At 42.8% G+C, this 25,649-nt stretch overlaps 1 protein-coding gene across 1 annotated transcript in view; it reads right to left on the reverse strand.

Moving 5' to 3' along the window:
* Nucleotides 1-14,136: 14,136 nt before the first annotated feature.
* Nucleotides 14,137-25,649, reverse strand: part of WIPF1 (WAS/WASL interacting protein family member 1) — a 33,098-nt gene continuing 21,585 nt past the window's right edge. Inside the window, exons 5-8 of the mRNA XM_057423680.1 lie at nt 23,606-24,373; nt 20,689-20,901; nt 18,404-18,517; nt 14,137-17,246 (exon numbers count right to left, since the gene is read on the reverse strand). Coding sequence (XP_057279663.1) covers nt 17,191-17,246; nt 18,404-18,517; nt 20,689-20,901; nt 23,606-24,373 — 1,151 coding nt within the window. The 3' untranslated portion in view covers nt 14,137-17,190. The remainder of the gene's footprint in view (nt 17,247-18,403; nt 18,518-20,688; nt 20,902-23,605; nt 24,374-25,649) is intronic.

The following is a 25,649-nucleotide window of genomic DNA, read 5'->3' on the forward strand; positions in this document are numbered from 1 at the left end:
GTTCAGGGCCTGGTCCGGCGGCCAGGCGCTGCCTCCCCGCGGGGGAGAAGAGACTTGGGGCAGAGCCTCCAGGGGCAAAACACAATCCCCGGCTCCAGCTGAGGCCAGCGCGCGGCTCACCGGCATTTATCTGCCTGAGTCAGGGCTACCGCCCTCCGCGCGGCGCGGGCCGATAGCGGGGCTGGCCCCCATCCTTCCTGCCTGAGGGGCAGCCCTCAGCGCTGCACTTTGTGCACTAATTCAAACTGTTTTAGCAGTTAAGAGTACCTAAAACCAAAACGCCATGTTTGCCACATGTCATCTGTTCCCAAGGCGGGTAGCAAGTCAATGATTTCACCGGTAAAAACTAAGATACAGCTTTCTCATGGCTTCCCGTTTGTAATACGATTGAGGAGACAGCAGTTCACATCGCCCATTTTCTAGAAACTAAGCCAGATACTGCTGCCACAAAGTGTGTGAAGTTGTGTCTAATGTATACTTTCTTCTGTCATTTATTTGACCTAAACCAGATTGTCTTACTTGTTAACTGTACCAGACATATGGCAATAGGTGTTTAACTGTAGCAGGTGAACTATCCTGTCAGGCACGATGCCATCCGGAGTACTCATGTTCAGTTTTTCCCCTTCCAAACTGGGAACTTCAAGCAAAAACAGAACTGCTCCTCTTCCACATAACACGCAAAGGAGACCAAAACGGAGGGGAAAGGCAAAGAACACCCAAAACAATACGTGTGGTGAGTGACAGTTTATGAAGCGCTGTCTCAGATGTGATGTAAGACATTCACCCAGAGTCAGTTCAATTTACAAGGTCTGCCGTCAAAACGCTTGCAGGAGCCTTACCTGAGAAACAATGCAGATAGATACTATATATAAAGAGCAGCAACATCAGTAATAACAACAAAGACACCCAAACTGCACACACTTGAGAGAATTAAATGAGAAGCCAGGATATGGTTAAGAAAATTCCATAAAGAATGCAGGCAGGGATAGAAACTTTTGGGGCTAAAAATGACTGTTGAAAACTTTTAGAAAGTACCATATTGTTGATATTGCAGGTCTTCTTTCATCTTAATTTGAAGGTACTGATGCTTAATGAGTTAATTTTTGTGTTGCTGTGTTAAAAATACATACACTTGCTACAGACCCCAACTGACATTCAGCAGTGATGCTGACACATTTGTTTGGCACCTGACAAAGGCCACTTTGAAACAGACTTGGATTTGTTTTCAGAAGTACAGTATAATGGGATCTTTCAGAGTTTTTGGCTTTCTTCCTTGCACTCTTCCTTATAGAAATGACATGCCTTAGAGGGACATGCTCTAGGGAGCAGCAACAGAGGCATACCAGACTGTACTAAGAAATTTTGGCATGAACTTACGCCTTCCCTTCTCTTGAACTCATTTCTTCCTCTTAGAAAGATCACTGGTGATTCAGCATTTAATAAAACATTTAAAATATGATCATCCTTCACTCCATTTTTTTATAAAAGCATAAATTTGACTGGATAAGCTGCTGGTTGATTGCTGTTGATATCCACCAACCAACAGCATGTTTTTCCAGGGGATGAGCAGTTACAGAACAGAGGGCTGTATTTCCACCTGGGCTCTAGCATGTACACACTCCTAGATAAGGAAAGTGCACTTGACCAAAGTCTTGTGTTTTCTGTTGTGGAACACTGAGGAATGGAAATATTCAAAAGTATGGCATTGTATCACCAAAGGCACATGATAAGATTTAAAAAAAAAATAGAAAAAATACAATTAAATTATATTCAGCATTTAGATTAAAGTTGTGTGAACTAAAGCTGCTGTCAAAAAAAAAAAGGAAGATGATATGCACTAAAATAAATAGTTAGGAACTGATATAGGATATTTTTTGTGTTCCAGCACCCTGCATTTATAATACAGTTTACTTTGCTTTTAAGATCATTCTAAGCTGAGCGTGGCAGTCATGAACAGCAGTTCCTGTGGAGTTTCACCCAATGCACAGAAGTATCTGAAAGTATTATTCACTAATAAAACCCCCAACATTTGAGCTAGCAATGACTATAGCTCTAATATTCTAAGATATGAGGAAGGCAAGTTTTTTGTCTACAGACTACTGAGAGAACAGATTTATACAGTGCATCAGCAGTTGATCACATCTGTCCTCTACCACTGGCAACTCAACTTCAGCAGTTTAACTGTAGATCGCAGAAAACACCATGACTTGCGTGGCAAAGCCAAGCTTTCTGATAGCTACTGAATGGACATAAAACTGAAAGTTGTCCACAAAATCATAATTTGATCCTCCTGAGCATCCCCATACCATTCATTATGTAATCATGAACTGCTTCCCCCCCTTGATTTTTGTTCTGTTTTAATGCAAATTGGATGTTTCTGTCCATTTATGTGCCATCAAAGTAGTCAACCAAGTGTATGGGAGAGACAGTTCCTGACTTTTTGATCCAAGCAACAGCTCGACCAGTGAACAGCAGCTGGAACAACTATTACATGAGTTGTGCTGCTGACCTGTGGCTTTCATCATACTCATTTACCTATCACAATTACACGTGCACAGGCTGGCCCCACACAGGAACTGCAAGAGGCCTAGCTCTCAATGAGAACAGGCATCAGATAATTTACCATTTAAGATCTAGCAGTGACTGCATGCAAACACATTTTTCAAAGGCATACAATTGAGCCAATTTGGACAGATTTTCAGGGGACCACAAATATATCTTTGTACTTGATGTGAAGGCCGCTTTACTGGTAAACTGCAAGTGCTTGTTGCAAAGCCTAAAAGCCTGGAGTATTCTAAAGAAAAACCCTCATGAATTTATTGTGAGCAAGTACATTTCTCCAGTTTGTTTCTGAAAAATACTGAAAGTAATTGCTAGGGTATGGTGATAACTGAAAGACAGCACTGCCATACAATGGGAAGTGCCAGGTGAGCTTCAAAGCAGCACTACTGGTTGAAAATGTAGCACCAACATCTCCCTAAATAACCTCTCAGTAGGATATGACAAAAAGTGACTTTGTAATACTAGACAGAAGAAAAAGAATACATAGGATGAGAAGACAGCAGGAATGATGGCAGATGCATCAGGATGAAATCTGCCTGGAAATCTACAGGTGTAATCTCAATGCGATCTCCAGACAGCTGTGCAGCTAGTTTTCAACAGCATGTAAAGATCTAACTATCTTACTAACATAGTAATTACAACAATGGGTAGATAGAGAGACTAGCACTTCTTAGGTAATCTCTTTGTATTCAATTACAGGAAAAATGTACTTACTCAATGCTCTAGGAAAAATACTTAGTGCTCTCTGGCTATTGACAGTGAGCCAAATTTTAAATGAAAACTGGGCTTATGCCTAGTGACCTTGTAACTCTACTACTGGAAGAAGTACTGTTCTCATACTGCTCCGTGTTTAACAAGTAAATGGATGATATAATGTACAAGGCAGGGACTTGCGCTCAACCTGTGTTAAATTTTCTAAACAGACGCCATCTGAAAGTGCATGTCTGACTCTGGTTACCTAAAAATGCATTGCAGGACTCGGAGTCTGTTGGTTTCTAACACCTGTTCTATTGCAGTTGTGCGTAGGATGTTCAGGAAGAACATGAAGTGTTTATCTGTATCTAGATGTGTCTGATCACTTACGTTGACTCACAGGGTAACCGGAAAATAAACTATAGCTTACAGTATACCTATGCTTGATGAGGCAGTTAAGCAACAAGGGAAACCTGAAGAAAATTAACCTGTAGACAGGCAATAGGGGATTTCTTCTCTGTAGGGGGGTGTCAAATAAAAAGCACTTAACAGTCCCATGAAAGAATTTCTCAAGCTTTGGAGGCTTAAACGCCATGAAAAATCCAGCATTGGTGTCCCTGAGAACAATCTAACCCAGAGGCTGGCAGAGTGCCTACCCATATGGTGTAACCCACAAGCTTGAAGCTTGTTAACGTAGAAATTAGGAGGGATACACTGAATGTTTACATTCATTTTTATTACCTTGGAACGGTTCTGTGAAACGTCTTCCTCCTCAAGAAAGCTATTTATCTGCTCATCTGCAATTTCATAGTAGTGCTCCTAATTATATCAGTTATGAAAACTTAACTGGCATTTTTTATATAGTACCTTTTGTAAGACAGTGTGGATGTTCAAGCTGTTTTTGCAAAGTCCATGTTTACTGTACCGTACTCACTCACCTCCACTTTGTTCTGCAACTGAGACAAGGGCATGTGTTATTTGCTCTGCACCTACAGCTATTGATTGCTGTAGGTGCAGAGCAAGTATGTATGTCACAGAGCTGTAGGTTCAATTCTAGTCTCCAGAGTCTAGTATCTACCAAAAGAAAATACAGAAAGCTAATACAGTCAGCTTGCAGAAAGTCAGACTAAGACTTCAGCAATAATTATATGTTCAGGTCTGTTGCAAGAAAGCACAGTAAATATTGGTCCTGGTGAAATTCACCTCTCTAAAGCAAAAAGGAAAGAAAAAAAGTTCAAATTGGATTGCAGTGAATTCAGTAAATATCAGAATAGCCCCATATGACTTCAGTAATGTGAACTTTTTCTGAAATTGCTTTCAGGGAGACAAAGCAATGTTGTAGAGACCTCCTAAATGTATGAATTCCATCACTGGTGCTAGAGTATCAACCTGTTACTTGATTCAGCAATAGGGTAAGTTCGCTGAAGTCAAATACAAGTGATCAAAGATGAGTTAACAAGTTAACCAGTCTAACTGGGAATGGAAGGAAAGGAGCATACAAGAGTCATGCAAAAAGGTATTGTCCATTTACCTAATATTATGGTTAGGGCTGTGTTAATTTTCCACCCTAGGTTTCTTACTTTCAAGTCCCAGATAAATATTAATAATTGAGTGGTACAGGAGTGGGAACAGTTTGAGATTGATACCTCTGGGGAGGGTTTTATACCCTTACATTCTACATGCTGGTCTATCACACACTGTTCACAGGCCTCTTGGTCCAATGGTGACTTTTGATCAAAGTCTCCTTGGCCATCACTGGGTTCTTGCATTGTCTCCAAGTGGGCAGCACGTTCTTATCTCTCTGCACGTTGCTTCCTGGTAATGGGTGCAACGCCTTTATTTTCAGACTGGCAATGTTCTCCATGTCTTCATTTACATAACTAAGCACAGATTGAAAATTAAATTCAGCTTTATCTAGGTGGGAGTTAGCTGCTTTCAGCCTAAGGCTCCAGCAACTTCAGCTTCCCATGCTAAGTGACTACTCATACTAAGCAAAGCCACCTCGTAAAAAAAAAAAATTCAGTTTAAAGAATTCAGCTAACTAAACTTAATTCACAAAAAGCTGTGTCTACTGTATCTAGATATTTACAATAATTTTTAACATTTTCGCATACCCATATGGTTACCAGTATGTGGTGAATCATTAAGAACAAGGCATAAGAGTTGCAGCTCTTTCTTGACCTAAAAAACCCCATTCATTGAGTTTCACATAGGTAGCTTGTTACTTACATAGTCTCAGTACTCTTACTGCCCAGTCACTGTAAGAGTACTCAAATTCAGCCTGATTCCTCCGAAACAAAACAAAAGAAGAGTTATCAGTACTGCACACAAATAAATGCTGCTTTGCTCAGGAAAACTGTGCTAAAATAAGCTGCACTGATTGAATAAGATGTTTCTGATGTGAGATCTGCTGCACCTGTTGTTTATTCAGCAAGCAATTGACTAGTAAAGAAACCCATACAAACAACTCCCCCAAAACAAATAAACAGGAAAAAAAAAAAATCTTGTCATCACTAATTAAAATCTTTAGGAATATTTTTTTAATAGGACCCAAATACCTTTAAACTCTCTCCACTTACTAGGTGTACCTTTATGATCGTATAATATGCCATCATTTTTCAAGCCACTATTTATTACTTACACAAACAGTCTAAATGTAATTCAGCAAGTGTATTGATTGCAGGGTGTTGCCTCCTGTGGCAGAAATACAGTAGTTTTTTTGTTCATTTATGTCATCTTTATTTCACCACCTCTACAGCATTCAGTTCTTTGTTACTTTGTTACAGAGGCATATGAATATACCCTCATCTTCCTGAATTCTTCTGCATAAAGCTAGTGTACCTATACTTTTTTCATACTTCTCCCTCTGTAGATTCTTCCCTTGATATTGTTTCTTCATCATACCTTTTTCCTGATTATGTTCAGCCACTTGGCATTTAATTTAAATTCATGGCCAATGTTTTAATCTCTTATGGAGTGCCAAAGTGATTGTGTTTTCTATTTCTTTGACTCACAATGCAAAGGAATTTATTTCTTCTGTTATATATTTGAATAAATACTGGTTTGAAGACTGCAGTACTTTCAGAGTGGCTTTCTTACAACTGTTGCTTCAACTTGACATTTTCAATTCAAAAAGTATTTTATTTTAATTTTTACCTTCTCCACCTCCAGTTAAACTTTTGCTAAAGACTTTATTTGTCTAGGTCTAATAGCATGCTGCTTTCAGTTGAAAGGGAGTAGAATCAGGTGTGTTACTCTGTTGCATCATTTTTATGCCAATACTGGAATTTTACTTACAATTTTACAATTAAGAGTCGTGTAACTGCATGGAGGATGAGGTTGTATATGTCTGGAATGAGCACAGTGTTGTACCAACAGTGAAACAGTGCATAGTGTTGCTGAAATGATGAGCTGTACATTGACATTTGCTCATACCCCAAACCATACAATCAGAGGTGTCAACAGTTAAATACTAGGACCACAGTTTATGAATTGCTTCTCCTGCAAGCAGTGGAATAGTAGTGAAACACATCTGGTTGAGCTAACCCCCATGCTTTGGCACTGATGAGAAAGCTGCTGTCCTGGCTGGGCATTGCTGCATCAGCCAGAGGTGCCCTGGCACCCCCCTCACACATGCCACCCCACTGCTGTCCCACTGGGAAGCAGCCGCTCTCACAAAGAATTCAAGCAACTCCAGAAGGAGTCAGGGTTTCAAAGCCAAATGTGAGTGGCAAGAGGAAGAAAAGGTGACTAGTTGGCAGGCTGGCTAGCTCCTGCAGCCTGCCTTCATGCTGCCAAGGGAGTGAGCAAAGGTGGTTTCGAAATGAGCTGCTGCAACTTGAGTCATTATCTGCAGCTCTGTTCCCACACCCGTGGATGGGGACAGAGGCCTTTGCCCAGCTGAAGTCCTCAGCAATGACCCCCTTTCAGGGAAGCCCTCGTTTCACCTGCTTGCTTCAGCAGAGCTTGGCAAACTGCCATTTGGAATCACAGTTGTCATCTGCTGTGGGAACTACAGCCTTTCATAAAGCCAAATCAGCTTCTATATGAAAATGGGGAGGAGGTAAAAGCTGGTTAAAATAATGAGAGGCTGAGAAATAACCCTTTAAAGTAAAATTCCCTGGTGATGATTGGAGGGAAGATCCTTGCTGATAACCGACTGTCTACATGTTCTTCCATAATGTATTGAGCCTCTGTTTGCCTCAAATGCAAAGTTTAGATAACTTACAGGACACAAAGCTTCTTTGCATCAGAGACAGAGTATTTCTCGATATAATGAGAAATTCCTAGGCTGGATGTTCATCATATCTACTCCCACCTGCTTAGTTAAAAACAAACATACAAGGTTTCTCATTTTCTGATGCATGCTTTTACTTGGACTTACATTAGACATGTTTGCAGCTAAAAAATGGATTTGAAGTTTCCCCCCCCACTACACAAGTAGCCAGTACATGTATGAGAATGGAGTGAAGGTCCTGGCATAGAGGGTATGTGGTAACTCTCTTAGAAAACACAGCAGGATTTTTGGGTTTAGATCAGCAATGATGTGTAGCAAACACACCAACCCCACAGTTGACAGGCATTTGAATGAAGACACAGCAGCAGTCCTGCAGGCATAGTTGAGGAGAATAACCTATATATTTAGAGGTAACAAAGAGGTTATCTGTATGTTTCCAAACAAAGGTTCCCGGGTTTTGTAAGTAACCCAAGCTCCTGGCCAAAAAGCAGAAGTGAGAGTTTCTATTTTAAAAAAGGAGGGGAAAACCAACCTCAACAGAAAGATTTGAGCAATATGCAGGAAGGGCTGGTGTTCAGGCAGCAGAGAAAGTACTAATGGGCTTTGCAGACTCTGGCAGACACTGCAATGTGTGTTATTTAGGAGATATGCTAGTTCCAGTCAATGTATGTATGACAGAGGGTGGGTTTAAGCCTACACTTTTACTCATGGCCTTTACCTTGCTCTCTTCACAAGCGGTCTGAACACTTCAGCCACCTTTTGCTCACATGGCTTGGGAGTGCTCAGCCTTCAGCTGCGTGGGCTCTGCTACTCAACAGTTTACTGTAACTTCTGCTAGAATGGAGAAGGAAAGGAAAGACCCATTTTCACAGCCCTGCATACATGAATGCTCACTTCAAGTTGGGCAGGATGTGAGATAAAGAACTGTCTAAACACCCATCTTTGCGTGAACACAAAAGCAGTTTCAGATGAGAATTAGTTATGTGCCTGATCATGTGTATGTAGTGTTTGCACAAGCTTGGACCCAAACAATCTTGCACACAAGTAAATGCAGAAGGTAGCCAAAGTGATGTCCTTTGGGATGGAAATGGTTTTGAAAAGGGATAAAGCTCTGCCCAAGCCACAGATGCAGAAACTGTTGTGGTTTAAGCCCAGCTGGCAACCCAGAAACCATGCAGCCATTCGCTCACTCCCCCTCCCTTCCTTTCCCTGCTCCCAGAGGGATGGGGAGGAGAAGCGAAAGAATGTAACTCCCACGGGTAGAGATAAGAGCAGTCCAGTAACTAAGGTATAACACAAACCACTGCTGCTACCACCAGTAGTAATAATAATGATAAGGGAAATAACAAAGGAAGAGAATACAACTGCTCACCACCCACTGACCGATACCCAGCCCGACCGGAGCAGTGATCTAGCCCTTCCCTACTGTGAGGTAATGCCAAAGATGCATGGAGCCTCTGGAATCAGTAGGGATTACTAGTTCCTATTTTGGCAAGAGGATGAACAGCAACAAACAGCCCCTCTGCCTGCCCTTACCTTTAAGGTATTTAGGCAGAGAATTTCTGCTGTATTCTAGGGGGAAAAAGAACCCAAACCCAAAACCAAACAAAAAAAACCCTAGTCTTATTGTCCCATATTAAAAATAAAGTATTTCTGTAGGCAAAACTCCAGCACTCTTGAAGAAAAAAAACTTTTTTATTTGAGGAAGAAAAATAGAATGGTAAAAACAGGAAAAATTATGAAAATTAGAAGTGCCCTACTGTAGTGTAGTAGAAAGCTTGGCAATAGCATACAGGCAGCATTCATGAAAGATTCCTATTTTACATTTTGAATGTAGCTTCTGCAGAAATCATGTATCTTAAGCCATAAATTTGTGGTTTAAGTTAGAAGAAGTGATTATCTGATGTTCTTATTCAGTAGACCGATGGATGTTGGACACAGTGAGCGTTAGCATCACCACCCAATTTATTCTCTCTCTTTTAATCAAAGTACTTTTTTGTCAGTCATCCCTGACTCAGGATTATTTCTGTACCTGGACTGCTATTGAGATTTTTAGGTAGCTTAAGAGCCTGATTGCCAATGCAGGAAATAACGGAAGTATGAAAGATCATTACTGTTTCAAATGACTGTGACCTACCTAATTCTGCTGAAATTAAGATTCTTAGGTATCAGAACTTTAATGTTTAACTATCTGTTTCCGTCAGCTATGAAAGAATAGAATAAACCAGCAGCTTTTTTTTTTTTTTTAATTTAACAGTTGGAAAATCCGGATGGATTTTTCTATCCATTATGGAGGGAATCCATTATGCAGTCTTTCCCACAGAGTTTTGATCATTGAAAGTGAAAGTTTAACACAACAGAGACATTTTCTTTTCCATTCAGATGCCACCTTACAGCCTTTGAGGACTGTAAGATTTGCAAGCAGTTTTGCTTCATTTTGGGAAGTGATAGCAGAGCTACTTACCATGGGTCTGATAAGTAAGAGAGCACTTACTTTGCTAGGATGCAAATGACTGGATTAATGAAGCTTGTAGGAGATTTCCTAGGCATGAGAAAGGCAATGGGAAGGAGACATCAAATAAGCATCTTCTGAGACTTCTGGCAGCATTAATAAATTCTTAGAGGAGTGCTTTCATGAATTATAGAAAGACAAGTTATTATTGGTGAAGTCAAGAAACAAAGAAATGCTACATCATCCTACAATGTGAAACAATGATTCTGCTCAGAGGTGTCTTTATAAGACCTGTGCATTAGTCAGTGGATGTAATCCATGTTCAGAGGCTTTTACTAGCTCACATTAGTGAGAGAAATTACTTGCATGACTTTTTATTCCTAGCACTGATGCAATATCTACCGTGTGGAGACAAAGTGCCATCCTCTTTACATTTATGCTTCCCCAAAGGTTTTGATTAGCAGCCTGCAGTTGTGTAACCACATGTAGGCCAAGCATCACAGATAACCCAAAGGCGTAACAACCAGCAGGGTACAGAGAAGGCTACTGAGGCCCTCATGTGCTCTGCAAAGTTTTATTGTGTCATATTTGAAAGAAGGAGTGGAGCCCAGGCACAGCTTTGTTTGTACACAGAAGTTAATGTGTACGTGTAATGTAATTTTTGTTTATGAAAAAAAGTTACTTGATTTTAAGTTGGCATGCACACCAAACACAGCTTGAAAGAGTAAGTATGAAACTTATAAGAGGATTACAGAGAGTAGTATTCAACAAGTAAAAAAGATGAACTCCTTTAAAAGTGTAACCACACATTTTCATTATGTCTAAAATAAAATGCATAGGACCTCTTAAGAGCATAACAGAAAATGAAACTTGGAGTCAAGCTTACGTCATGTTAGACATTTGAGTAGCTCTCAGACAACCATAAGACAGCAGAAGAACCTGTTATGAATTGCTCATTATACTTGCTGTTAGCCAGAATAAAACAAATCCTGAAGGCTTTTGTTTTGTTAGCAAATTGTTGTACAGAGATGCATGGACCAATATTTAGGCCCCTGGTTGATAACTGGCTAGGACCAATTTACTATTTTCAATGTGAAATGGAGTCAGACTAGGTGGGAGGGCAGGAGGGAGCAGCCTGCATATACAGGGCACGAAGGTCACTGGAAATTGTTGAACCGTGATGTTGTATATTTATATGTGTGCTGCGTGCAACACGTGAGCCTTCCTGCAACTGCAGGGAACAGTCAGAACTGTTTTACGGTGTAGTCTGTGGGTTTAGTTTAAAGCAACAGCATTTTTTGAGTTAAATGGAGGCAGGACTATGTTGTGGTCATGACTAAGCCACAGCATGCAAAGTTCAGTTCCCTCTTCTTGACTCCAAGCAAGTAATTTGATTTCTTGAAAGCCAGAAAGAACCATGCTTCCTTTGATAAAACATGAGATACAACCCTGCCAGGTGATCATTGCATTCATACCACCAAGTTCTCCTTAAAGGCTACTGCCATTAAGATCTGCAGACAAAGGTGTCTCAGCCTACAAGCCAGTTCCTTTACAGCTCACAAACTCTCAGATTCTGCCTCCCATCATGGTTCTCCTATTTATATAGTCCAGGCACTGGGACCAGTGGCTTCTAGGCTACATCTGAGCCAGGAGTATCTGTGGTCTTTTAAAAAAGTTGAGGTCTCTGTCCCAGTCAAGTCTATAAAATGCAAGTATCAACAAGCAGTCCCCATAGATGTCAAAGGATCCATCATCTATGTAAGAGTAAACTTGCTGCTTAGGTCTTTGCAAGATAGATGAATTACAGCATAGAGGTTTTTAGCTTGGGGTTTTAAATGACCTATCTAATTTCTGAGGAGAAGCTGGAAGTGCAGCCTGAATTTGAGCCTCCTTTGGACTTCTATCAAAGGGTCCATCTGTGATGAACCTGGTCCAAATTATCTGAAAAGGTTAACATCCAAGATCAAGAACAGAGCTCCAAAGACAAAAGGAGGGTTTCGTTTGATATTCTCTGGCAGCCTTCTGCCTAGTGACTGGAGAACACGAACAAAAATCTGTACTTAACTAGAGTGATTTTCCATGTCATCTCCCCACGACAAGTGCCTAGCTTGCTTTGCCAAAAGCCAATACCCGGAGCTCACACAACAGCTATCTACAAGCACAGCATCACTGACCAGATTCTTTATCCTAAACTAAACTCATTATTTCTCCTTATCTGCAGATGTCTAATCTACAGTGTATGGAGGCCTAAAGTCCTCTGAGCATTGCTGCTATGCTGCTGCACAATGGCAGGCAGGAGAGGAGAAGAACAACCTGCCCCAGATCCTGCCAGGCTCACTGTTACGCTCTTGCTAAAGCCACCATGTTCCTGTCAAGGAAGCAACCGCGGTTATTCTCAGTGTAACAGGCTGCACCATCACTTAAATAAAAGTAAAATTTATTTGGCATAGGACAGAAAAATAAGAACAAAATCACGTATAAAATAAATGTTAAGCAAAAAAAATATTCACAGAACTAGACTGATATTTTATAAAAAGCTCAAACTTTAAGCATCTGATAAAAACATGTTACTTTCTGCTCAGCCTATGTTTTAAGTTACGTTTTTCAATCTTTCATGATCTTGTGTGGCTTTGGAAGTCCAAATTAAGAGGCCTTCCTTTGCATGCCATTAGTTTACCTTAAAGTGTATGTACCACAAACGAAGTGTATTTCAGAATGGCAACATACTGAAGGGTTACTCCCTTTTTTAAGACATGCGGTTTCTTTTTCTTTGAGTCTGCCTACTCACCTGCTGCATACTCAAGTGAGCACATAATACATGCGCCCTGCTTCTGCTGAGTAATTCCAGCACTCCCATTTTTGCCAGTGCTCCAGGTTTACCTTTTAACAGAATGGTCCAGCCATTTCCACCTCTCAGGCTTGTTTTCTCCCAATGTACATGAAGAAGCATTCCATGAACTGACTACACTTAACATGCTACTGGCTACCTTAGGTAAGAGATTCCCGTTGTTTCCTGGTGAATACCATTTGAAAGATTAAAGTTCATACAATATTTTATAGAGAGTCCATGTACCGCCAAACAGGTTGTTTGCACCTGACTGAGACACAATGATGTTCACGCTATTGCGATGTGGTATTACATAGATGCAACATTTTATATCATAATTTGTACTCTGGTATCGATAGTGACATTCAGACATTCAATTGGTTTCCATCTCCTTGAGCAATCTGCTCCTTTCCAGCATCCTGTGGCTGAGGGGCCCTATGTAGGTCTCTTGACATTTGACATTCTGCTTGAAAAAATGCCAGTTTGATCCTTCAACTATATTCTTTAATTCCAAGGCAAAAAGAACCCTTTCTATTTCCATACTTCTGCACAGCGAATTGTTGTATTACAATGTATGTGAAGCATGATAGCAGTTTAGTTCCTTCATTCTCTGCTCCAAGAGAAACCCACTTCTACAAGTGACATATATAAAGAATTATTTCTGCAAGGAGAAACTGCCATTTTTTTTAGTGACAATTTAAAGAACTTCTTCAACAGTTTAGTCTTGCAGATTCTTTCAGTGTTGGGAAATGCTGGTTCCTAAACATGAACTTTGCAACCTTATTTAAGAAGTAGTTAATTTACAGAAATACATATTTCCTGAATCACTAGCTGAGTTTCCTTTAACAACTTTGAACATTAATCGCTGTGACCTCTTCTGTCACTGGCTGGTGCAGAAAGTTGTTACCAATATAAGGTGTGCTTTTCTTCCAAATATACTGAGCAGAAATTATCGTCACATGGTACAAAAGTAACTCCCGTTTCATTTACCGACTTGAATTAAACAAAAATGAACATCTGTGGCCGTTTTCACACATTGTGAGCTTAGTGATGACGTAAAAAGATAGTTTGAGGCGTGAGGGTTTATAATACAGTGTCATTGAAACAAACCCAGTAAATCTTCTATGTAAGCAGCGAATCAAATTTTGTCCTCTAACAACACTGAAGTCAGCTGGGCTCTATGGATATCAGTGTGAGACACCGATTTTGGGAAAGGGTTAAATTTCCAGAGCAATACCAACAATTGATGGTGGGGCTAACCATTGCCCACCTACACCTCACCTACAGACAAATCCAATAGTCTGTCCATACACTGAGCCCAATCTGAAGTTATCAGACTGAGCAGAACAGAACAGAAGGACTACAGAAGAACTTGGCTCAAACACTGCATAATGCTACTGTTGGCACTATTTACATTAGGACTTGGAAGAGCATCACCTATTGATTTTGCTAGTGAGACACGGAAAAGTTGACTTAAAAAGTCATAAGGCACCATTAACTCAGACTGTTTTGTATTCTTTTTTAACACTTCATAGTGAAATAAATACTTTAATACTGATCATATTGTAAATAGCTACTGATACATGAAGAAGCAATATATTGAATGATAAAATGCTGCACTGTTCTGGAATATACCTAGGGACTTTTATAGCAAAAGATACAAATAGTAAAGTTGTTGTTCAGTGAAAAAAATCCTCTTTCTCCATTGTTAAGCTATTTTACATATATGCCAAACATCTATTCTGAAGAGCTTTCTATAGTACAAAGAAGTGCTAAACCCAAGCAGCTCAGCTTTTGTGGCTGGTTGACTGAGGGCCTTTTACAAAGCACATTTTAAGGTGAGACTGAAGTTGGTTTGCCAAGTCTTTGGTAGTGGTCCAGAATTTCTGGTCAGAAAACCTTACTCAAAAGATCAAATATAGAATATTTTGAATTTTTGAATGATGCAGAGAATTGGCAGAACAATGTGCAGCATTTTCATTGACTTACTCAAAGTAAAACAGTCATGCTGGAAGCAAGTAAGTGATAAAAAAAGTATAGTTTCTGGAGGGTTTGGGTTTTGGTTCTTTTTTTTTTGGCTGTATAGCTATTTGGATATTAATAAGGATTTGGCAGGTCAAGGTACTGAAAATATTGTACTCTTAAATTCAGAATGTTGTTCCTTAGAAACTTATAAGTGCTTCAGTTTAAAAGCATGAATACAATAATTTATCCTTTAAGTTATTATGCTAAAAATCTTATTTGGACTTCTATTCCCATAATAATATCCCAAAGAGACAGGCACTTTAAGTGACACCCATAAAATACATATAGAAATTCAGTATTGTGCTAGGTTTGATCCCTGGTGCACCTGTCACATGGAGGTCCCACTAATATCTGTTTTAAGAAACTCTTACAGCCACGAGCCTGCAATTAGGTGTAGTTACATCCCTGCGCCTGCGCATTTAATTGCGGGTTCAAGACCATAAATAGTAACTTAAAATAGGTCTTTAGATATAAAAATGTAAAAACCAGGTACATAATCAAATGCTATCACAGCTAATAAGATTTTGTAAACAAACACTGAAAAGGCCAAATTAAATTTGATCTGGCCAAATACAACTCTGTCTCATCCTCTTCATTGTGACCGTCCAGGCTGTCAGGCAGAAAGGGGATCTATCCCTCCATGCCCACTGACAGAGCAAGAAGTCCAATGCACTAACACTTCAGTGGGGTCCAGACCCTTCTCCTCTATATTCCCTAGATTTTGAAGGACTGAACTCATTCTAGCTGTAGAGTGTACTTAGGATCATGCCTCCCATGCTACAGAAACATTTTCTTGACCAACATGACTATTCCTTGAGCAACACCCTGTGAAGCATGGCTGCTGATACAGGCTTGGGAGGGATCCCAAAGAGTATGCTGAAGACACAAACTGCTGAGAAGACAGAAGAGATTTTCAGAGCTAACCTTCTAAAGTCCAATTAACAAAGCGCTAGCATTCATCAATATTTCAAATCCAGAATTATAATCTTCCCCTAATTTCCAAAGGCATTTTATATGCATTTAGATACTTTTGAAAATGCACTCACACGATGAACTTTTTTCTCATATACAACATTGAAAAGCCATTAAACATATTAACCAATTGTCACAATGTTAGAATACTTTACACTCTCTTCTATTAATGAAAGCCTTGAAGCTCTCTGCAGAGACTCCTTTCAGCAAAGTTTGAAAGGACAGGCTTCATTATCAACTCAGAAGGCCAAATCTTCCCATTTCTCCTGAACCAGTGCAGACAGCAAATTTCGGAGCTGATGCTCCCACTTGAACCCACAAACCCCAGACCTCCTTCACTACATCAAAGGGCTTTCACTTACGCACATTTTTGACCTAAGCTGCTCTACTGTAATGCCATTCAAATACAATCTCTCTGAGACTTGTGACCTAAGCCCCAGGAAGCTTTTAAAGTCAAAAGCCATAATTTAATTGTACCAAAGAAACAACTGGAAAGCAGTCTGTGGAGCACTGGTGGTAGCAATGCTTTACAGCAGGAGCGTGCCGCTACACTAATTGCTGCATTTGTACCAAGGCTACTTTCTGAGGACTCTTTGCATGTAGTCTCAGATAGAGGGCATGACAATAATCCAGAACATGGATGGCTGTGAGCTGGTCCACCTCAGAGTAGGAAAGAATCAGGTGACTAAAAACATAACACTATTAAAAAAAAAAATGAAAGAAGGATTAAAAAAAAAAACCTCAAAAAGTGAGTTTTTCACTTCTGCTTTTCTTTGGACGATTATCCACAGATAAAAACAAGGCCAGACACACTCCACCTTTGGGGCAGGATGTGCCATCTATTGTTTAAAATAAGATGTGCTTGGTTAAGATGAAGTGAAAAGGTTTAGGATGAACTCCTGGTCACCATGTAGTAAGTCTATGGCTTGCAGAAGCAGACAGGCTGAGTTAGGCATGCAAAGAAGAATCCAGGTGCCTCTGGGCGACACTGTTTTCCCCAGAAACTGGTTTTTAAACAGAAAATAGATTGTACTTTATCATTCAAATATTACAGCCACTGTACCCAAAGTGAATGAAACAGCTTTGTTCCAGTTCTCATTAAATCCAAAGCCAGACCTCTCGTGAAGCTCTCAAGGGGACAGAGCTGGACACAGTAAGCTTGATGCACGTATGTTGTGTGTGGTCCACAAAATGCCTTTCATGACAGCCTGCAGTACAAGTAGATAAAATTTATAGCTTTGAGCAACTATAGTTCATGAGCGGCATCTATTACTTCTGTAATAGAGACTGAAGTTGTTTTCCAACTGACAAGCCAAAAGTGGAAATGAAGCAAAACAGACAACTTTCCAATGATGTGGATAGGAGAGCTAGTTGAAGGAAACTTGAAAACAGACGTCACCCAAAGATGAGCCAGAACCCATTTCACCTTGGTATAGGTGGAAGCGGGGGGGCACCTCTTTCTTTTCGGCCAGAACCACCTAGAAGAGAAAGAAAGTTTTTGGTGTTACTCCTCCTGGTTTCTTTTAAAGTAGGAGTTTACATCCAAGCCATTAATTCAGTAACTGGCAAAGATCTTGCCTAGCCATTTTACTAAAAAAAGCTTTTTAGAGTTTCCAGTTAATTTATTAAACAACATCAGAACTTCAAACAGCGTAAAAGAAGGTTTTTAACTAACCTTATCCCAAAATGTCTGAAAAGTATATGTGTTTTAGTCTCTTGTCCCCTACTCAAAACAGATCGATAGCTCTTGATAGCCTTCCTACTTTATGCAAACACATACTGTATTAGTGCTACTTGCAAGACATTCAGATTTTGATTAAAGTGGCAAGCTCTAAATGCAGGAACATTTCAAAACTCTTAATGTTTTTCCCTATATGAAGATTTTCACTGCAAACTCATGAAATAAAACATTAAAAAGCATATATTACTTTGCATTTCTTTGTGGAGTAATGCGAATGGGATGAAAGTTAACAGGGCAAAGTGAAGGATCAGAGACTAACAGGAATTTCTGCTCCAAACCAAAACCTCATCATTTGGAAACAGGAGAGAGAGAGAAACATCTGAGTGTACAGATGATTACAGGGTAATTACAAGCCACCGATGTCACTGGTTGTGAAAGAAGGAAATTGATCCTTGGGTGTATCAGGCAAAATACCAGTAATGAAGATAGGAAACATTTATGCTGCAGTAGAGACATGAATGGGAACAGCATGTAACACTGACTGTAAAAGACGAAATCAAACTGAAATGTATACAGAAGGAACCTTGATGATCAGACAACATAGCTTGGAAGCACAGTGTAATACATCCTGATTTAATCAGTCCAGCAAAACAAAAGCTGAGAGGAGGATATGACTGTCATCTGCCTGTAGAAGAAAGAGCTGACTATAATGGCAGAGGTGGTCTCTTACAATACATATTCCAACTAAACCCCCCCAAAATTCTCCCCTCAGATACAAGTTTGAGAGGGCTTGCAGCTGCAAACATGCATTTAGCTTCTTCTTTGTGGTGGGGAAGCGTGACTAGGCTGTTAGTCTGAGAAGTTTTGAAACCTCAGCATCCAGAGTCTTCCCTGTCCACATTGTTTTCAGGATGATACACTGAAATGCCAACAGCAGAGGTGGAATAAACTTACCTCTACTTTCATTTCTTGCTAGTTTACTGGGATAACTTCTGTTCATGGGTACATATGGCTCTGGAGGTGGCAAATCAGATATGGGATGAAAAGAAAATCTGCTTTCCCATTCATCTGCAAAAAAAAAAAAACAAACAAGGAATTTACTCATTAGTTTTATGACACAGCTTCAAGATAGTAAACTGACATTAACATCATGTTTGACACATATTTTATGTTGCACAATGCTTACATAGCCAAGTATTGAACCAGCATCCTACTGGGAAGTCAAGGAAGAAGATACTTCAGGTTAGTTTGAGAATGAAATACTTTGTTCTTAGATACAGAATTTTCTGATATTCAAACTTCATTGATATACAGAGAAAATTTGAGGCCATTATGATAAAATTTATGATGACAGAGAAGCCTGTATATAACTAGTGTCAAAAATGAAAAAATACATCAGTTGAAACATCTTTTGAGACTACAGAGACCCTACTGATGTACTTAGTGAGTCTATAGGATTCTAAAGAATGAAGCAAGCTGATCAGTTTTTTCACTGAAATAACAGGAAATGTTTATAAAGCTCTGTTCTGCATTTGAATTTGGAGGCCCAAGGAAGAAGAAAGTGTGGGCTATCTTAAACTTTGTAATTACTTCACTTGGTTGCTTCAGGACTTTGCAACCACGCTTTTGTTGCAATATTGTTATGTTTTATTGCATAATGTAATGAACAGCTGACTAAGTTTTGCCCAGCAGTTCTACATGCTGTGATAGAGGTTTTCTATGCTTCCTCCCAAAGGCTACAAGTAGAATCCAGTGTGCAAAGGACCTGCAGGTTCTGAACCCTGCAAATATCTTGTGTATGATAAAATGTGTCTGTGACCCACCTGCCTTACTGGAGGTGTGAAGCTGCTTCAAAAGCATGAGTTCATCAAATCATAGAATCGTTAGGGTTGGAAAGGACCTTAAGATCATCTAGTTCCTATCCCCCTGCCATGGGCAGGACATGTCCCACTAAACCATGTCACCCAACACTCTGTCCAACCTGGCCTTGAACACCGCCACGGATGGAGCATCCACAACTTCCCTGGGCAACCCATTCCAGTGCCTCACCACCCTAACAGGAAAGAACTTCCTCCTTATATCAAATCTAAACTTCCCTTGTTTAAGTTTGAACCTGCTACCTCTTGTCCTATTACTACAGCACCTAAAGAATAGTTCCTCTCCAGCATCCTTATAGGCCCCCTTCAGATACTGGAAGGCTGCTATGAGGTCTCCACACAGCCTTCTCTTCCCCAGGCTGAACAGCCCCAACTTTCTCAGCCTATCTTCATACAGGAGGTGCTCCAGTCCCCTGATCATCCTCGTGGCCCTTCTCTGGACTTGTTCCAACAGTTCCATGTCCTTTTTATGTTGAGGACACCAGAACTGCACACAATACTCCAAGTGGGGTCTCACGAGAGCAGAGTAGAGGGGCAGGATCACCTCCTTTGACCTGATGGTCACGCTCCTTTTGATGCAGCCCAGGATACGGTTGGCTTTCTGGGCTGCAAGCGCACACTGAAGCCGGCTCTTGTTCATTTTCTCATCAACCAACACCCCCAAGTCCTTCTCCACAGGGCTGCTCTGAAACTCTTCTCTGCCCAGCCTGTAGCTCTGCCTGGGATTGCTCTGACCCAGGTGCAGGACCTTACAGCAGTATTTTTGCTTACTTTTTCTAACCTTCTAAATGCCAGAAATACCAATTTTGGTCTCCTATAATTAGCTGATAGATTTACCTGCTCTTTACAAATAGAAAACAATTAAAAATAAAAGGATGATGAATCTTTAAAACACAGCAACCTCACCTTTTCAACAAACACTAGCACTAACATTTTCAGCAGGATTCTGGCAATCTCTTCCTTCCTCTGTTTCTTAGCTTTCAAGTCATCATTAACCTGTTCTGACTTCCAAAGAATCTTAATGTAGCTATCATTTGAATTCATATTAAGAGAACAATCCCACCTTAGGCTGTATTTCTGCACTGTAGCAAAGCAAAGCATTGTCAATACGTTTCTTTTTTTCAGGTTGTTTTTCAAAGGGTTATTTTGGTGACTGTACTGATGACTTTGCAATTCTGCTCTATGTATGGCGTATTTATCCTGGTCTTATTTGGCAGAGTCAACTGAGACCCTACTGACACCCCGATGGTCAGAAATCAAAGGTCTGCACTAGAAACACAGCCTCTATCCCAAACCCTTTTTGAAGGCCGAAAGGTGCTACACGGTCTCTATCAGAGGCAAACAGGTGTGTGCATGGCTTACCATCGCCAGGATCCTGGAAGCCGTTTCTGACAGCTGCTGAAGGTGGCGGTGGTGGCGGCGGCGCTGCTGAGCCCGGCCGGTCGGGGGGAAGCGGCGGTCGTGGTCCACCTCTCTGGCTGTCCAGCCCTGCCCGGGAGGGCAGCTGCGGAGTAGCGGGCAGAGCCCGTGAAGCGCTTCCATTCCTGCTTATAGGAGGAGGTGGTGGGAGTGGGCCTGGAGAAAGACAAGAGGCAAGCACACAAATGATGTTTGTACCAGGGGTTATTCTGCCAGTGGTAGGCCACTGCCTGCATCCCACAGTCCCACTATCAAACCAGAGAGGGTGGGCTGCCTTAGGACCCTGGCAGGGAGTCACCCTCAGCACCCACTTCTCTGCTCTCCAGGGCTCTCTATGGAGTTAGTGCTGATTTGAAGAGAGGAGAGCAGGGTATACCTAAGCATAAATACACCTCAGTGACCATATTCCCATTTCCCTTAGCTACAGAAACCTCTGCAGATGTACTGTTCCTTGAAGCCACTTTTAAACCACCATAAATTACATTGGTCACAATGAGCGTTAAGTTACAGCTGTAATTCAGGGTACTGTGAAGGTCCAAACTTGGCCCATTTCCTTTCCATGTACCATAGCAAGGCAAGAGGACATGTAAAAGAAGAGCTCTGCTACCCTCAGAGGCTCTTTGCCCATAGGGGTGGTCATCCCTAGGTGTCACAGCCAGGACCTGCAGTGGCACACAGGGGAATCCAGCCCAGGAATGGCAGCGCTAAGCAGCATGGCATCAGCTCACTCGTTTGTAAACAAACATATGTGCTGTATGCCAAGTTTTTAGTAGCTGGAGAACATCCACCTCCCGCTAAACTGGAAACAGACCTCACACGTAGACTGGCATTCCCAGTGTTTGTGTGTCTGAGTAACTGGCATGGTAACATGACAGGTCAAATACAAAGGCACTGCCCACGTAAGGCAGGAACAGGGCTGTCCTGAAGGCAGAGGAAGGGTGCTTCTCCAAGGAGCCAGTAAATGTAGGCAAGAAAGCTGCTGCTGCCAGGGAGAGAGTTAGGACACAAGGAGATGAAACAGAGGGTGTGGAGGGCTATGTGTGTTCCAAGGGCTCACTACCTGTGTTTGGCAGAGTTGGGCAACTGACAACTATGTCCATTTTTATGAAATGCTTCCTTGTCCTGATGAAATCTAGCTACAGACATGCATTTTGAAAAAAGAGAGCAGCAGATACTGTGTCTCAAGCGACACACATTGAAGCATGCTTCAAGAAACTGGCTATACCTTGTGGGTTTGGTTCCCCCCCCTCCCGTTTTTCCTTCTTTTTTCACACATTACTAAAATTTGCCTTCAGGGAATGGTTTCTAAGAGAGAGAAGCACTTAGCAACTTTCAGAATAGTTTTGCTTGCTCTCTCTAAACCTACCTAAACCCCATCATCTACATTCAACCGCTGCAGGAGTATTTACATTTATAATTTATTGCTACAACTTCCTTCTACTTATTAAGCCAGCAGAGAGGTGGTGCAAATTTGCTAAAACCATCTGCCTCAGAAAAGAGCCAACCAGGAAAGCACCAGTGGAAGCAGGGGAAGCAGCTCTTGGAAGTGTCTGATTAATTACAGACACTCTCTACAACTTTCATCCATGCTCCCAGTCAAACGTGACAAGATTTCTCTGCTTTATTTACTGCAGGCTGTGCTGGCATTGTGCCATCCTTTGGGGTGGCAACCAGCTCCACAAAGCATGGTCTTGGGGCCATGTAACTGCATGGCTGCTGTAGGTGCTGTGCTATAAGGGACCAGCACTGGTTCAAGCAGCTGGAAAACAACACTGATGGCTGTCACCTGTGGGAACTCCCATGAGATTTAGCTCTATTCTCTGTGAGGGCAGGTTTGAGATGATTCCACATTTTTATTTCCAAAGGATGAAATGAAAGGCAGCTCTATGGAGCTTCCCAGTATGGCCTTCTGCGCAATGCTTCTTCCTTCCTGATGTTACAGGGCCTGGCTGCTTGTGCCTAAATTCTCTCACCTCCAACAGGAGAACTATCAGGAATTAAGAGAGCTAAGTTATGACGTGCAGTTCTTAAACGCTAGGAACAACAGCTGTCACAGAGGACAAGGTACGTTAAGAAATAACCCAGAAGAGACAATTCTTGGTCTCATTTGAAATCTGCACATGGTACGTAACAAGTTAGTCATCCTGCAACAGCTGCCATTCCATTTAGCAACTAGGCCTTTTATTAAAATAATTTGTATTTGGCTGTAAGTGTTTGTGTCTGCCAACACGCAGAAGGTCAGGTTCTGCAAACCTCCATTCACGAGAATGGTATTAACTCACACTAGTTGACTCAGGAAGACGAATGCTGTCACCTATCAGAAGCTAGATAAAACAGCCTCTTTGCATCAAAGAACCTAATGGGGAAATCCCCTGTTTGCAACCCTTTTTTAATTACAGTAATTATAATGAAAGTTGCTGCGATGTGCAAAGGCACACGTGAGCAGGCTGGTGATGCACAGTGACTATCTTTAAGTCACCGTGATGCCCATAAACCCTCATTTCCAACTGCAGGATCCCTTGCGCCTAGCAGCACTTTGTGTTTCCCCTGCAAAGCAGGTGCGTGCACGGCAGCAGCTCACGGGGGAAGGCGCTGCCGCACGCCGCATCGCTCTTCTCCAGCACTTCTGTGAATCGTATGTGGCGAATAAGCGACGCCCTAGCCGAAGCTAAGCGATGCTGCTCCTGGGTCACAGAGGGTGAAGCACCTGCAGGGCTGCAGCGGGGCTGAAGAATTTGGGTTACGCTCCAAGGGGCCTCGCCAATGCTGGGCAAACCGAGACCTTTCCCCTTCCATAAAGCATCATCACTTCATCTCTCCGCTCCCACCCCGCCAAGCCCGGAACCCTCAGCGGCCCTACCTGATCGGCTGGGGGGGTCTCTCACGGGCGGCGGGGGCCTCTCGCTGGGCGGAAGGGGCAGGGGTCCGGAGCGGCCTCCTGAGCCGCCGGGCGCAGGGCAGGACCCCAGCGAGATGTTCCTCTGGGGCAGCCGCGGCATCTCGTCGCTGCCGACGGGGACGGGTGGGACGGGGGGCGGCCCCGGCCTGCTGGGGGGCGGCGGGGGGGCCGGGGCCCCGAGGCTGGGCCGGGGTGCGGAGGGCACGGGCGGCTTGCTGTTCTGCGGCGGCGGCACGGGCAGGGCCGCGTCCCGGGCGGCGGGCGGCCTGTGCCCTGCTGGGGGCGGCGGCGGCGGCGGCGGCTTGTCCTCCGACGGCCGGCCAGGGGTGGACGGCAGCGGCGGTCGGCCGGAGAAGGGGGGAGCCGCGCTGGGGCCAGGCTGCCGGAGCGACCCGGCCGGCCCCGAGCTCCGGCTGCCCGGGAACGGTGGGGGCGAGGGTCCCAGGCTGGACTGACGGCTCAAGCCCGGCACCGGCGGCGACCCCCGGTTGTGCAGGTTGGAGGCGATGGGCCGCGGCGTGCTGGGCACCGGGGGCGGCGCGGCATCAGGCTTGGAGCCGACGTCGGGCCTCGGCGGCGGCAAGCGACTCCTCTGCGGCTCGGGAGCGGAGGTCCGCGGCCCCGAGGGCGGCCCAGGGAAGCGCGGCGGGCAGCTCGGCGGAGTGAAGGGCTTGGCGGCTGTGGGGCGGCCTCCGGGCGGCAGGGCGGGCGGGCGCGCTCCCCCGGCGTCTGTGGACACAAGACGGGGCATCAGCACACGTCGGACAGGGTCTTCGTCCAAGGATTACCTAACGGGCTGTGTCCTAACGCTCTGCAAACAGTGAGGGGTCAGCCCCGGCATGTGCGTGCCCGCACGCCTTCGCGGCACGCAGGAGCAGTTGATGGCCCCGGGGAACCGGGAACCAAGACTTATGATGGCACCGGGGAACCAAGGCTCCAGAGGAGCAGGTTACATCCTGGTAAGGCTTCGTGAGAGACCGAAGCGGCCTCAAGGTAGCACAACTGACACAGCTATCATGCAGCAAGCAGTAACACAGGGAGGGAGGAAACGGTGAAGAACAAGTATTTGATATCATCAACCTGAAAGCAAAGAAATCTTAGCTTTCAAATAGTATTTGCAGTATTGCTGCACTGCAGCAAAAGGCTCTTTTCGGCCCTTTCTAGTAGCTTTTATCCAAGGATGTACTTGTGCACAACAGAAAAAAAAGCAACCAGCTTTGCAGTTGAAGAAGTACTGTTCTGTGATGCCAGGAACTTTTGTATTAGTACAAGTTTCCAAAATAGGCTGTGACACAATAGAAAATACCAGCTCTGAGAGCCTGTTTTGTACACATGCTGAAAAATTGCATTAGTCTAAAATATGTAAGGTTTGTAACACACTACAATCCCCATTGCCCAGTCCTCCTTCCACAAGTGTGAAATCCTACACCCTTAACCTTGCAAAACTCACTGGCCCCATATCTCCTTTGTTCCAAGGGGCACGAGGCTTTGCGTAGATGTTTTGCCAGCCAGAAGAATACAGTGCGTGCCCTGGACAAGCCTCCAAGTACAGCGTACCAGCCAGCTGGGGTGCCTCATGCACTCTCTTCATGGTAAATCATGCTGTTGTGGAGCTAACACAGATGTACTTTCCATTTGGAAAGTAGATCCTTTTTCCTGGTGCACAAGGGAGAATTAACCTGGAATCCTTTTATGCTCTCCCCACCTCTGGTCCTGCACATTCACAGCTAGGGCAGGACCTAGTCTGCCTGACTGGACTTTGCAGGTAAATTCAACATTGCAGAGATCTTTAGTTTTCATCAATAACTAGGAGGATGGGTGGGAAGAGGAGTCTCACTTCTCCCTTATAAAACCTAGCATTAAGAATAAAACAAGATTCAGGCTGAAAAATGTGATTTCCTAAGAGCCTAAGATATTTGAAGGCTTTTTCAACCCAGCAGGTAATTTACTGCAGTGCTATGAAGGTTTTAAACAATGTCACATCTACTTTTCACATTGGAACTGC

The sequence above is a fragment of the Pezoporus wallicus genome, unplaced genomic scaffold, assembly GCF_028554395.1.
Source record: "Pezoporus wallicus isolate ANWC-B61680 ecotype Strahan unplaced genomic scaffold, APGP_CSIRO_Pwel_v1 contig_1181, whole genome shotgun sequence".
NCBI classification, from domain to species: domain Eukaryota; kingdom Metazoa; phylum Chordata; class Aves; order Psittaciformes; family Psittacidae; genus Pezoporus; species Pezoporus wallicus.